This window comes from Diadema antillarum, unplaced genomic scaffold (genome assembly GCF_040938485.1).
Source record: "Diadema antillarum isolate AM-2024a unplaced genomic scaffold, OU_Dant_1.0 seq00000081_RagTag, whole genome shotgun sequence".
NCBI lineage: Eukaryota > Metazoa > Echinodermata > Echinoidea > Diadematoida > Diadematidae > Diadema > Diadema antillarum.
In genome coordinates this window covers 1,324,773-1,339,314 of record NW_027271174.1, presented here as the reverse complement: position 1 = coordinate 1,339,314, position 14,542 = coordinate 1,324,773, and the positions used below count along the sequence as shown (strand labels likewise).

At 39.1% G+C, this 14,542-nt stretch overlaps 1 protein-coding gene across 3 annotated transcripts in view; it reads right to left on the bottom strand.

Annotated features, from left to right (window-relative positions):
- Window positions 1-1,843: 1,843 nt before the first annotated feature.
- Window positions 1,844-14,542, bottom strand: part of LOC139726198 (uncharacterized) — an 82,726-nt gene continuing 70,027 nt past the window's right edge. For 2 of the 3 annotated variants that reach the window (XM_071637266.1, XM_071637267.1), the window contains exon 8: window positions 1,844-4,359. In XM_071637266.1, the coding sequence (XP_071493367.1) occupies window positions 4,301-4,359 (59 nt within the window). In that variant the 3' untranslated portion in view covers window positions 1,844-4,300. Of the gene's footprint in view, window positions 4,360-10,807; window positions 10,850-14,542 lie in introns of all 3 variants that reach the window. The other variant, XM_071637268.1, reaches the window with a different exon arrangement.

The following is a 14,542-nucleotide window of genomic DNA, read 5'->3' as shown; positions in this document are numbered from 1 at the left end:
ATGTAATGCATAGAAATTGGAGTGTATTCGTGACTTTTATCTGGCGCCTGCATGTGCAGTTCTCTTATTCTAAGCATGGACCCTGGCCCATGTTATAAGCATGAAAACAACAGAGTCAAGGTGGTCTTAATCATCGCTGAATAATCATGATCTGATGTGTTGCTTCACCGTTTCTAACTAACGTTTTCCCTTCAGCTAGCAAAACATCACTGGTTTGCGGTTGTAGTACAGTAGTACTGCTCCTACCTCCTTGCATTTCATAAAATGTCCGTGTAACTGAAGAGGAATTAATGAAGGAAAATGGGCGAAAATGCGATGGAATGATTTTGCCAATATAACCTTTACAGTTTTCTGATTTGAATTTGTTTAATACTTTTCTTGCAATGAAAAGTACATCTCATCATCAATAGAAAAAAAAAACAAAACAAACGAGATTCTAGAGAATATAATGCACAAGGCAAATGGAAGGTGAGCTCACATGCTGCATTACTGGAGTTGTCAATTTCCGTTTGATTGAACATGCCTTCTTTTATTCATAATAACAATAATAATAATATATATTGTTATTATCATTATTATTTATTTATTTATTTATTTTACCTTCAGCATACGTTATCAAACTTGTAAAGTTGTTTTATGTGCTATTCCGCTCATTTTCCTCGTTCTTATGTATATAAAAAGCTCATTTTATGGGGCGGACTTCCCCTTTACAGTTATGAAAGCACAAGCTCTGCATAGTATAAATCTCCCAGATATTTGGAGAAACAAAAATCAAACTTATTAACAGTTGTTATGCAATAGGTCAATGTAAAACGATGTCATCTCAGAATTGAATAATTGCATATGCCTATAAGAGATGACTTTTTTTGCATGGGTTTAATTACAACAGGCTGCAATCTTGCGAAGTTTTGTGTAAATCACTGACATAGAGAAAACAAGAATGTTTTATAGAGAAACCTCGATCATTTATTTCCCTACCAAAAAAAAAAAATAAAATAAATAAAAGATCAAACATGTGTTGTGTAGTTGAGATAAGAAAGTTTAAAAAGCATAGCCAGTGAGCAGTGGCATCAGATATGCTCATTGTTACTTTGTTTGGTTCAGATAACTTTTTATTGAAACTTATTTTTTTTTTTGTTTCCGTCCACTAAAAACGTTTAAACTGACATAAAATTATTATTCAGCGTCTTGAATCCCGTCACACTGATGTGTCGGAAATAATAGTTCATGTGATATACCAATAAAACATTCCTAGTTAAGATATATTTAAACTGTCACTGTTTCATAAGTATTCCTTGCTTCAAGCCAGTCATCATTCGATTACTCTGTGTAAACATGTAGCAGCTCAATTATTTGCTAAGATCGCTGACTGTTCAACAGTAACGAGATCTTGACTGAGTAAATAGGAAATGAAAAGCTTTCAAACTTATTTCTCTCTAAAAAAAAAACAAGGGGAAAAGAATATCGGTCTCTAATGCAGCAGACATTTCTTCATTCTCTGTCTCGGTGTAAATAGATTCACGCAGAGATACATCCAGTCATCAAAATATAACTCCACTCTTCAGTGAAAGGTTGAAAGTACTTATCAAAGTTGTAGATATATTGAGGTGAATCCCCCCCCCCCCCATTCATTCAATTTTTCTTCTAAGTGCAGACTAAAGTGATTCCTGTACATCCAGCCAGCAACATCTTGATTCTCATCATCATACACCTCGTACATCCATAGTAGGAAATTGATTTCAACTATTTTTCTTCCTTTACTATGGAGATGGCAAAAAGAAAATACTGTTTATCCTTTAAAGAAAACAAAAAAGTGTTTAAATTCAGTTACTGTACAAAGAAAACAAAATACGTTACAACGTCAATGACTATAGAAAGTCATTGTAATCACTCTTGTATATCAGACTCTCATTAATGTTTCAACTGCTAGGGTTTTTGCATTCAAAACATTTATTTTATATACATATATCGTTCCGTTGATTTAGGAAAAAGAACAAACACAACGAAATCATGAATACATGTTGCGCATGAAAAACTTAAAATAAAAACTAAAATAACACCAAGTACTCTGTCAGTACCCTGTCATCAATGTGTGAATCAATGTGTGAATTTCCTTTTTCGAACTAATAATAATTGCCAATATGCATTGTGTCAAAAAAAAAAACAACAGCAACGGAGGGACCCACTAAAAAGAGAGAGAGAGAGATAGTAGAATATGGGCCCCTCACCAGATATGGTATTAATGGTGAAAGTGATACAAAATAATAATAATCGCAAGTCTTTAGATACTGCGTTTCATGCTTGTTCCGGAAAAAAAGAATGGCTTCACAAAACAACTTATAACATTATACAAGATATATCAGTGAAAATAAATGCAATGCAAATGAAACAACTATTTACGGTACGACATGACTCTGCTGCAAGTATGCTTACAAAATATTTGTGTCTTCCCATTATTAAACATGAACTCTCCATGATATACAAACAAAATATCGTTTGAACGTCTTCCTCAAGCTAGATAATCGTGGAAGTTTCTCATTATTAAACGTGAACGTTCCATGATTTACAAATAAAATATCGTTAGAACGTTTTCCTCAAGCTAGATAATCGTGGAAGTTTTACTTTTTTAGTGAGTGCAACATTTTTACTTGGACCATTTTTTTTTTTCAAATATAGTCAAAATCATACACCAACAATTATAAGCACATCACGGGCCAGGTGTCTGAAGCTCATTATTTTTCCAATCAAATACAGTGTGCATCTTGTAATGTTCTTAAAGAGAGTTTCCTGTATCTCAATATAATATGTCTGATACGTAAACGCCCTAAATAAGTATTTGATTTTTATACCATTGCCCCCTGGCATCTCCAAATAATTAATGTTCTATTATTACGGTAATGAAAATTATTTACCTTATCATACTGATGGACATGATTAATTTCTACGTATTTTTTTTTCCAGAGCAAAATAATCACAGCAAAACGCACAAGTCATTCACAGCAGGACCCATGTATGAACTCCGTCCACTATGTGAGTGGCAAGATTCATAATGTACACTGTGATAGTTTATTTTCTTGACAATATTATTATTCTAACATTTATGAGATTGTTTTAGTGCTGTGCTTATGAATAAGTATAGTGTCCTGTATTCCAGCTGTGTTCTGTTAACTTACAGTTATGTTTTGTAGAATACACGAAACATCGCTTCATATTTTCACTTTCACCAACTTTCTCTCATATGTACAATAACGAATGCATGTTAGTTTTATGTAACAAACATGCCTCCATACAAAGTGTGTTTGATGTCACATGTGTAGAACGATATATGGAAAACATAAATACAATTTTACAAATTATTTTTTTAAGAGAAAAGTACACATTTCCTCGACTGGTTACTGACGTATACTGATTTCACTCCCTCTGCCTTCTGAAAGAGGCAAGTCGAGTGTTCTTTTACTCTACGAGAAATACGAAAAACAAATGTTTAATTTTATTTTCTTTATATTGTTAAACACAAGTGACATGACAAGCTGTAATATAATTTTCTCATCTAGCAGTGACCGAGCAGAAACTTTAAACATTCATAACTTTTGAACATATTGATTTTCCCCAAGCTTTCACTGATGTTTTCTAATATTGCTGCATTTACTCTATTTACACGTATATTATGGTGATGAAATTGTCCGTTAATATTGTGTATCACTATTATCGACAATGAAATACCGAGATAAAAGCGAGCTGAACTGAAATATCACAGATATATCATACTGAAAGAATAACCATACTACATGTATGTTTCTTATAACTATATATAACTTATATATATTTCTTAAAGTATGTACAAGTGCTGTATATTGCAGAGCTCATTATTTTGAATGTTATCTGTGTACCACTTGTCCTTCGGTTAAAACTATGCACGAACCACGTCGCAAGTTATGTCGAAAAATATTCGCGAATATTTAAAGAAATCAAATTATTCTCCTCGAATCCTCCCAGAATGTAAAACCTTTTAAACAAAATGATGACACTACTGGAGAACCAGATTTTGCACTATACTTCTGAAAACCTCCCATTAAGAGATTTTGTCCAAGAAATTAATAACGATCGTCTCAAGACAAATCTCTTTTTATCCTCCCATAAATGCCAAAAAGAAGAAACATCTTTGCTTCTTTCTCTCTTTGCTGGGATTTTGTTGTTGTTGTTGCTGCATTTTGGGGAAGCCTGTACAAGTCATGATCAAGAAACTCATAACATCGCAAGTCTTGCCTTCACCCTCGGTCAAAGATCGAAATATCAGCCGCTATCCATGCGATATGTCGAGACTTGCACCATCTCCGGAACGTTTTCTTTTGGTTTCCTCTGTGAAGTAAACATCAGACACAAAAAAGACGTTAATGCTCTGTAATAAGTTTACTTCGCTTTGTATTCTGAGGCTGATCCCCCCCCCTACAATACTTATCTGTTGCGTGACGACACCATACAGTCACCCACAAAAACATTTGCCATGTAATAAAATGTAATGTAAGATATTTTCGTAGTCATCTTAAGGTGCGTTCGAGCGCTCTGAAGGCCCCCTCACACCTGAGCGAATTGCCTGAAATATGACTTGCGATGGCTGGCGAAAGGCAATTTTGGAAAAATCGTTTTCAATGGTAATTGATAGTATTAGAGTCATATTTACCCTCATGTTTGGGTTCGTACACCTTCTTAACTAACAGTTGCGATTATTCAAATTCGTACGGGATTTTTGAACATGTTTAAAATTTCCCGACGAATTGAAAAATCGTCTGTCATTTGCATCTCTTATTTAGTCTGCGGTAATCGTTCGTTTATCGTTCGTGTGCTACTGTCACGCATAGTCCCTCATCGCGCTTTTTGCCAGGGTGGACCGATCTCGAAAAAACCCTAAACGAAGCAACACGATGACTGAATATGACTTGCGCATAGAAACGAAGATACTATGACAAACGTACTTTCGCTTGCCATCTTCTATGCGAAGGGAAACTAAGATTGGCTTTTACTAAATTTGAAAGGCGATGCATACACGAAGGCAAGTCTAAGAGATACTTTGACAAACTATGGATTGCGAAGTGATACGAATACGAGCGAATGACCTGACGAAAAAAATGGTGAATGTTGAGCTGCTCTCTGTGACCAGCCACTCACCACGCTACTCATATATAAAATATTCCACCTGAAAGTTTCAAAGTTTCTTCAGAAAAATGGAAGATGCAGCCGGCCTCATAGTCCAGTATTTAGAATGATATTATACATCAGCAGCTGAACCTACACAAGTTCATCAGAGGCCGATTCAGAAGGAGACGAGGTTTCAGACGACGTCGTATCTGGAGAAGGACGTGGCTGAACCCTGCCAGAAGAAGGGCTTTTGGAATCTACGACCAGCTGTTGGTTGAGCTCCGAAGAGAAGACCCTTCGACTTTCAAGAAATTTCTCTGCATGCCCCCTGAAGTCTACGATGAAATTCTGGAGAGGGTCAGAGGAAGAATCAGGAGGCAGTACACCTGGTACAGGGAGCGGCTGGAAGAAAGTCTCAAGTTGGCAGCTACTCTCCGTCATCTTGTGTCTGGCACCAAGAACTCCGACATGCAGTATGGGTGGAGGGTGCCTGAAAACACCCTATCTGTAGTGGCCAGAGAAGTGTGTCAGGCCATATGTGACGAGTTTGCAGATGAAGTCATGACAGCCCCTTCAACCCCTGATGAATGGAAACAACTTGCTGGTGGATTCTACAAGCGGTGGAATTTTCCCCACTGTGTGGCAGCTATTGATGGCAAGCATGTGGCCATCAGAAAACCTCCTCTGTCCGGCTCGCTATGCTGCAACTACAAGGGCTTTTTTAGTATAATCCTGTTGGCTATAGTGGACAGTGACTACAAATTTATCTGGTACGATGTTGGTGGTATGATAAAATAGGGGAAAGGGGGTAGGTCGAGTCAATTTAGGGGTACGTCACATTTGTTATCACTTCACCTCCATTGTTACTGTTTCAATATTTATTTCTTTTTGCTAAAATGATAGCAATTGGGGCAATTCATCTCAGTTTTTGCTTGATACCCTTTTTCTTCTTGTAATGATATTGGATATTTATTTCACACAAATGATCTTTTGTGTGGAAGCAACAATCTGAAATTGTTTCATTATAATGTTGGTATTTTTATGCATAAATTTTCAATTGATGAGCTTCCTGACATTTTTGCACATAATTATGCTCATAAGAAATACCTCTCTTCATATCTACCCAACTCGTCATCGTGATGACTATCACCTTCCACGTACTCGCATAATTTTTGCGAAAAAAAAACATTAATGTTTACAGTGCCAAAAATACTGGAATCTTCCGGCTGATTTTACCATGGGCGTCACCAGGGGGGGGGGGGGGGGGTGCGTTGGGTGCGAACGCACCCCCCTTCAGACCCTAAAAAAAAAAAAAAAAAAAAAAAATCGTAGGCAAAAACAATTCGCACCCCTGGTTCTGGCAGCACTGATTTAATACATATCTACTAGTACAAGTGTATTCTATACAGTGTTTACTATTTAGATAGATTTTGGACATCCTTCCCATGCTTGGTCACTTCGACGCCACCTTGCTGGTCATACCTCCCCCAGTCATGAACATAAACCGACACCCTTGACTACCAGTGGCGGATCCAGGGGGAAGGGCGCACCGGGCGTCTTCCCCCCCCCCCCCCCCCCCCGCCCCCTCTTCATTTCTAAAGCGAAAAAGTATAGCTACAAAAGGCAGTTTTTGGACTGTGAAATGTCAAAATTTTCAAGCTCGCTCGCTCCGTTCGCTGGCATTTAGTCGTAATGCCATTCTCCTGAAGTTGCTGCCAGTAATTGCCGGCAGTTCCACCCGGTGCGCCCCCCCCCCCCCTTACTACAAAAAAATATAGCTACAAACGGCAGTTTTTGGACTGTAAAATGTCACAATTTTCAAGCTCGCTCGCTCCGCTCGCTCGCATTTAAATTCCCCTGATATTGCTGCCAGTAATTGCCAGCAGTTGCGCCCGGTGCGCCCCCTCCGTAATTTCGAAAGCAAAAAAATATAGCTTCAAACGGCAGTTTTTGGACTGTAAAATGTCAAAATTTCAAGCTCGCTCGCAATTAATATTTATGCAATTCCCCTGATGTTACTGCCATTAATTGTCTGCAGTTGCGCCCGGTGCGCCCCCCCCCCCTTGATTTCCAAAGCGAAAAAATGTAGCTACAAACGGCAGTTTTTCTACTGTAAAATATCAAAATTTTCAAGCTCGCTCTCTTCGCTCGCTCGCATTGAATCGTTGTGCAATTCACCTGATGTTGCTGCCAGTAATTGCCAGCAGTTGCGCCCGGTGGCATGCGCCCCACCCCCTTAGTTTCCAAAGCGAAAAAAATATGGCTAGGAACGGCAGTTTTTGGACTGTAAAATGTAAAATTTTCAAGCTCGCTCGCATTTAATCGTTATGCAATTCACCTGATGTTGCTGTCAGTAATTGCCAGCAGTTCCGCCCGGTGCGCCCCCCTCCCTTAATTTCCAAAGCGAAAAAATATGGCTAAGAACGGCGGTCTTTGGACTGTTAAATGTAAAATTTCCAAGCTCGCTCTCTTCGCTCGCTCGCATTTAATCGTTATGCAATTCACCTGATGTTGCTGCCAGTAATTGCCAGCAGTTCCGCCCGGTGCGCCCCCCTCCCTTGATTTCCAAAGCGAAAAAATATGGCTAAGAACGGCAGCTTTTGGACTGTAAAATGTACAATTTTCAAGCTCGCTCGCTCCGCTCGCTCGCATGTAATCGTTATGCTCTCCTGATATTGCTGCCAGTAATTGCTAGGAGTTGCGCCCGATGCGCCCCCCTTAAATTCCGAAGCGAAAAAATATAGCAACAAACGGTAGTTTGGGGTTTTTTTTTTTACTGTAAAATGTCAAAATATTCAAGCTCGCTCGCTCCGCTCGCTCGCATTTAATTGTTATGCCTTTCTCATGATGTTGCTGCCAGTAATTGCCGGCAGTTGCGCCCGGTGCGCCCTCCCCCTATGATCTCCAAAGCGAAAAAATACAGCTCCAAATGGTAGTTTTTTTTTACTGTAAAATGTCAAAATTTCCGAGCTCGCTCTCTTCGCTTACTCGCATTTAATCGTTATGCCATTCACCTGATGTTGCTGCCAGTAATTGCCAGCAGTTGCGCCCGGTGCCCCCCCCCCCCCCACCTTAATTTCCAAAGCAAAAAAAAAATATGGCTACAAACGGCAGTTTTGGGACTGTAAAATGTCAGAATTTTAAAGCTCGCTCGCTCCCCTCGCTCGCATGTAATCGTTAAGCCATTCTCCCGATATGCTGCCAGTAATTTGTCGTTTCACACCGTCATTCCATAATCCATTTATAGGGGGTAGAACCCCCTCCCACAACCTCCCCCCTTGCTCGTTCCGCTTGTCCGGGCTCGGTCGTGTTCATGACATCAGTGTAAGAATTATTACTAGAAGTTTATTTGAATTATACCATTTATAGGAAAATTGTTCAATAACAATTTACTTCAAAATGTACTGACACCTTAAACAAGTGGGACTGATTCAAGTCGATAAAACATGCAAAATACCTGCATCAAATTGCACCATTTACAACATCAAAATGCAAAAAGTGCTCACCGTGGGAGGGGCCGGGACACTCCCTCCCACATCCTCCCCCCTCGCTCACTCCTCTCGCTCTTGCTTGGCCGCGTTCATGATATTCAGTGTAAATATTAAAACAGGAAATTGATTTGGATGATACTATAATTTTAGAGGCAAATTGTTCGATATAATCTACATCAAAATATACTGCTTTACTTTAAACAAGTGGGACTGTTTCAAGTCGATAAAACAAGCAAAACATGCATCAAATCCCCCCTCGCTCTCTCCGCTTGCTCGGGCTCGGTCGCATTCATGACATCAGTGTAAGAATTAATACAAGAAGTTTATTGAAATGATGTAGTTTATAGGCACATTGTTCAACAACAAATTCCATCAAAATGTACTGCTACCTTAAACAAGTGGGACTGTTTCAAGTCGATAAAAACACGCAAAAAGCCTGTATCAAATTGCACCATTTACAACATCAAAATGCAAATTTCACCGTAGGGGGGGGGGGGGGGGGACAACAGGCACTTCCACACCCTCCCCCCCTTGCTCGCTCCCTCGCATACAAACGCCCCCCCCCCCCAAGATGAAATCCTAGCTACGCCGGTGCCCTTTCCCCGCTTGGTTTCCCTCAAAAACAGTAAAAGTCTAGGGATTGAGAGCTTCCTATATTCCAAATGTCTGTCAAAAAAAAAAAAAAAAAAAAAATCTCGTTACATTATGGTCAAAACGCACCCCCCTTGAAAAAAAGCTGGTGACGCCCCTGTTTTACTGTTTATCTTTGTCGTCCTTTAAATGTAAATGTTGCGTAGATGATTTCTCTGGCCGCACTGAAATCTGGACGGACCTGGTCGCTTTTATACTCCCCGAGGAACGCACACACACGTACGAGAACGCCTGAGCTATTCTTCGTTTCCAATCGCACGCCATATCAAACCATTGCTCATTGTTCGTTCGTCTAATCGGGCCATATCAACCCTTCGCTCGCCTTCGGCCGCAATTTACTCAAAGAAGTGAACCGAAAAATCGTTATCCTTCGCATGTCATATTTATCCTTCGCTTACCGTTCGTTAATCGTATTTGACTTTAGTTTATAATCGGATGATTTGAAGGCAATTTTATTTGAAATCGTTGAATTCGCGCGCATTTCGTGCGTTTTTCCCATTCGTCCCCCTTCGTCCCCCTACATTCGCTCAGGTGTGAGGGGGCTTTAAAGCGAACCAAAGCGAACTGAACCAAAGTGTACCGTACCGAACTGTGCCAGATTTGAAGCGTCCGAGCGCTCTGTTGAGAAAGCGTACCTCACAAGTTATTTTTAGAAAAGGTCACTCATGTTGTAAAAAGAATGTCATCCAGCTTGCGCTTGCACTACTTGCACCTGGCCCGAACAAAGAGAATGATGTCTTTGCAGTGTGACGCATGCGCATGATACGCGCATGCTTTACAGCGAATTTTTGGTACGCTTTTGGTACACTTTTGGAGCACATCGGGAAGTGGTCCACTTTTGGCTCTGTACAGTACGGTACTGTACACTTTAGGAGCGTTCGGGCGCTCCTCTGGCGTGGTTACGGACGGTTCAGTTCGCTTTAGGAGAGTGCTCGAACGCACCCTTAATCTACACATTAATACCGCTTTAAAGAAAATGATCAAATTAGCCCAAAGACCCCCCCCCTTCATAATGATAATGATGATGATAATAACAATAATATCAGTGTTAATAATAAAAATAATTATAATGATAAAAATAATACAATCTGCATATGAAATCATCGGCTAACCATGTATAGAGAAAGTAGGCATCTCTCGTTGAATACGGATTTCACATAATACTCAGGAAAGCCCTGCAGATTCCAATTTACAAGGAATCATTGAAATTCACGTGCTTATGTCTTGACTCTCTCATTTAAAGGCACCCCCTGGCAGCAACACAGAAGCCACATAAAAATTATAGTCCTACGATGTTTGCATTAATTTTGATTTTTCTTTTTGTTCCAAATGATTGATAAGGTTGAAAAAAAATATTTATAATGCGCGACGAAAGTTTGTTTGTGGGCGCACACAGAATTTCACGTAGATTACCTCAATTTCAATGAAGTTAAATCATTGACAGTTGAACGGCGACACGATAAATCATACACTATCATAACTCACTCGTTGAAATGAACCAAGAATAATTGTCTTTTGTTAAAACTTGCCTGCTTAAGCCTGGAGTTCTGGTTGCTTTTTCGCCTCTGTATCTTGACATATATAATGACAAGCGAATGCATAATACAAACATTGTATTACATTATTAATATTGACTATTGACAATTAATATTAGACTTTTTACCTGCCTATAATATTGTTGAGCTTGTATTCAAAGGTAAATAAAAATAAATAAATCATCTCCTTAAAGGAGAAGTGCACTGAAACTGAATTTTTGTCCTAAGGTACATAAAGATAATATGTGACTGTGCACCTCAAAACGAACATAAAGTCGCACACACTGATTTTGCGTGAGGACTGAAAATAAGTGAAATGGGTCAACCTAGCCGAACTTGACTTTTTTATATTTTCTGAAAGAGCAGGTCTTCTTTTACATTATGCTAAAATTTGGTATCATAAAACGGGCAGGAAGGTGTGGTTTTTTTTTACAGTTTATCTCGAACATTTTTGGTAGAATAGTGTGATAAGGTGTGTCTTTAGAATCCCTTTTTTATTTCAGAAAAACCTTGTCCACACTCTTCACTTTCAACTCTAATAACTTTGAAAAGATAGTGCTACTGCTTTGAAAGTTGGCATTAATTATGGACAGAATGTGTTAATGAGGCATGCTTAATTTCAGTTTAATTTGATAATCCCTTCATTGTTGTTACTCTGGTGGTTTACTTCCTGTTTTTTGTCCCATTCATCGCACAGCAAGCACGGTTTGGTAAAGATTAAGCGCTTGAATAGACACTGTACTTCAGAGCCTCTTTTCTCAGTTCACACTCTTCCTGAGTTTGTGCTTTCTTTCCAATATTTAGATAGGTTAGGAGAGTCCATTTGATTTGAGTTATACATCATTTTAAAGCTTAAAGTCTGCTCTTTCAGAATATGGTCTGAACTAAAAATTCATGTCTGGCGACTTTCTGTTTGTTTTGAGGTGCAGGGTCACATATGGTTTAAAAACAACGACACACACACACATACACACACACACACGCACACACACAAAATACGAAGGCGCACGCTGTGTATGGCTCGCTAAAGGGGATGGCTAGTAACTGATCAGTGGGAATCAGTGGGAATGCTGGGGGATGATTTTTCCAATCCTTGTGGGATTCATTTAAGAGTACATGACATATCTATTGTTGTTTGAAAATCATTTGCTTCAGAATGGTCTCATATTCAAGAAAAGTGCAGTTTTATGTTTCCAGGTTAGCGTGCCTGGACAGTGACGGGGCGATCGTAAACGGCCCGTTAATATTAAACTGCACATTACTTGAATATGAGACCATTCTGAAGCAATTAATTTTCACACAATAGATATATGATGTACTCTTATACACGAATTACACAAGGATTGGAACAATCATCCCACAGCATTCCCACTGATTCCCACTGATCAGTTACTAGCCATCCCCTTTAAGAGGTCACTACCCATCTTAATTCTGGCAAAAAGTCGTTCATTGCCTGAGTTCGGCACGCTCTCCTGGCATAGCATCTAAATTAGCGAAAATCGAATCTCTTGACATTGCAATGGGAAATGTATACAGTGGGAGAAAAGAAAATGATACCAACAATGGACAGTAACAGCTTAAAAGGCCTGGTATACCACGTTTACTTACCTAATCTCAAAATTTTCCAACCTTGATAGCTTTAAAGGGGCATTCCAGATGATTTTCATAATTTCACGTCATGTAGTACATAAATTGACTACTACATGTATTGATTTGTGGAATTAATTGTGGTTCTTGGGCAGAGAAACAATACTTTGAAAAACTATAAACAAATTACACTGAACAAGGATGATGACATGGGAGGTTCACACATTACAGAAATTACAGAAATGCAGTGTAATTCCATTACAATACCACTTACTTGTAGTTCACCTGTGTATAATCTATGCATGTCTTTTTCTTTTGTTTTGCTTCCTTGAGCCCCTACTCATGCATTACGGTGACCCTGCCATGTCATCATCCTTGTTCATTGCAATTTGTTCTAAATTTTAAACATAGTCTTATTCTCCGTACCAATTATCATAGTTTTTTAAACTCTGTCCTCAGTATAACTGATTTATAGTTGTTCAAATATAAAAATCTGAAAATCATCCGGAGGTCACCTTTAAAGACTGTCCATCGCAGAGCTGGCCCATTGGCTTGCTTCTGCATATTTTTCCTTATAGTTAGACATACATAATGTGCATATAATTTCATATCTAGTACAGCATTTTCAAAGTAAAAAAAAAACAAAAACAAAACTTGAGCTTAAGTTTTGTAGTGTTCTGCATGCTACTTAGAATTGTTCAATGTGCGATATATGTGTGAATTAAAATGCATTCCATTTTTTAAGTTTTTACGTTCATGTCGTCATTATCCCTCCATCCACAATACATACTTGGTCAATACAGTGCACCTTGGACGCCTAAACAGCCCCCGGTCAAAATGCGATCATGGTGATGAAATAGAAATATCAGGAACAGGCCTCTGAAAAATTTGAGAAGTTTTTACCTAGCCATCTCGTAATAGATCAAAACAAGGCAAGTGCCATAATGTGTCCATTCGCGTACAAGAAATTGTACGCGAATGGGATATAACAGATAAAAAAAAGATAGATCAGATAAAGAGATATTAAAGGGTAAAAATTTATTGGAAAAATAAAACGTGCCATAAAAACTTAACATTGGGCCCTTAAAGTTCGTTGACCCCTATCTGTGACGTTTGACATTGTGGTGACCATCCACTCCCCAAGGGACATCTACCATCCAAGTTGAGTCGCAAATGGACCTATGGATCAAAAGTTATGACCCATAATAGAAATGCGCCATAAAAACTTAACATTGGGCTCTAAAAGTTCGTTGACCCATGCTTGTGACCTTTGACCTTGTGGTGACCATCCACTCCCCAAGAGACATCTACCATCCAAGATTAGTCACAAATGAACCTATGGATCAAAAGTTATGACCCATGACAGAAATGCGCCATAAAAACTTAACATTGGGCTCTAAAAGTTCGTTGACCCCTGCTTGTGACCTTTGACCTTGTGGTGATCATCCACTCCCCAAGGGACATCTACCATCTAAGTTTAGTCACAAATGGAGTTATGGATCAAAAGTTATGACCCATAATAGAAATGCGCCATAAAAACTTAACATTTGGCTCTAAAAGTTCGTTGACCCCTGCTTGTGACCTTTGACCTTGTGGTGATCATCCACTCCCCAAGGGACATCTACCATCTAAGTTTAGTCACAAATGGAGTTATGGATCAAAAGTTATGACCCATAATAGAAACGTGCCATAAAAACTTAACATTGGGCCCTAAAAGTTCGTTGACCTCTGCATGTGACCTTTGACCTTGTGGTGGTCATCCACTCCCCAAGGGACATTTACCATCCAAGCTTGGTCACAAATGGAGATATTGATCAAAAGTTATGACCCATAATAGCAACGCACCATAAAAACTTAACATTGGGCTCTAAAAGTTCGTTGACCGCTGCTTGTGACCTTTGACCTCGTGATGATCATCCACTCCCCAAGGGACATCTACCATCCAAGTTTAGTTACAAATGGAGTTATGGATCAAAAGTTATGACCCATAATAGAAACGCGCCATAAAAACTTAACATTGGGCTCTAGTAGTTCGTTGACCCCTGCCTGTGAGCTTTGACCTTGAGGTGACCTTCATATATGTGACCCTGCACCCCAAAACAAACAAAAAGTCGCCAGACATGAATTTTTAGTTAAGACCAT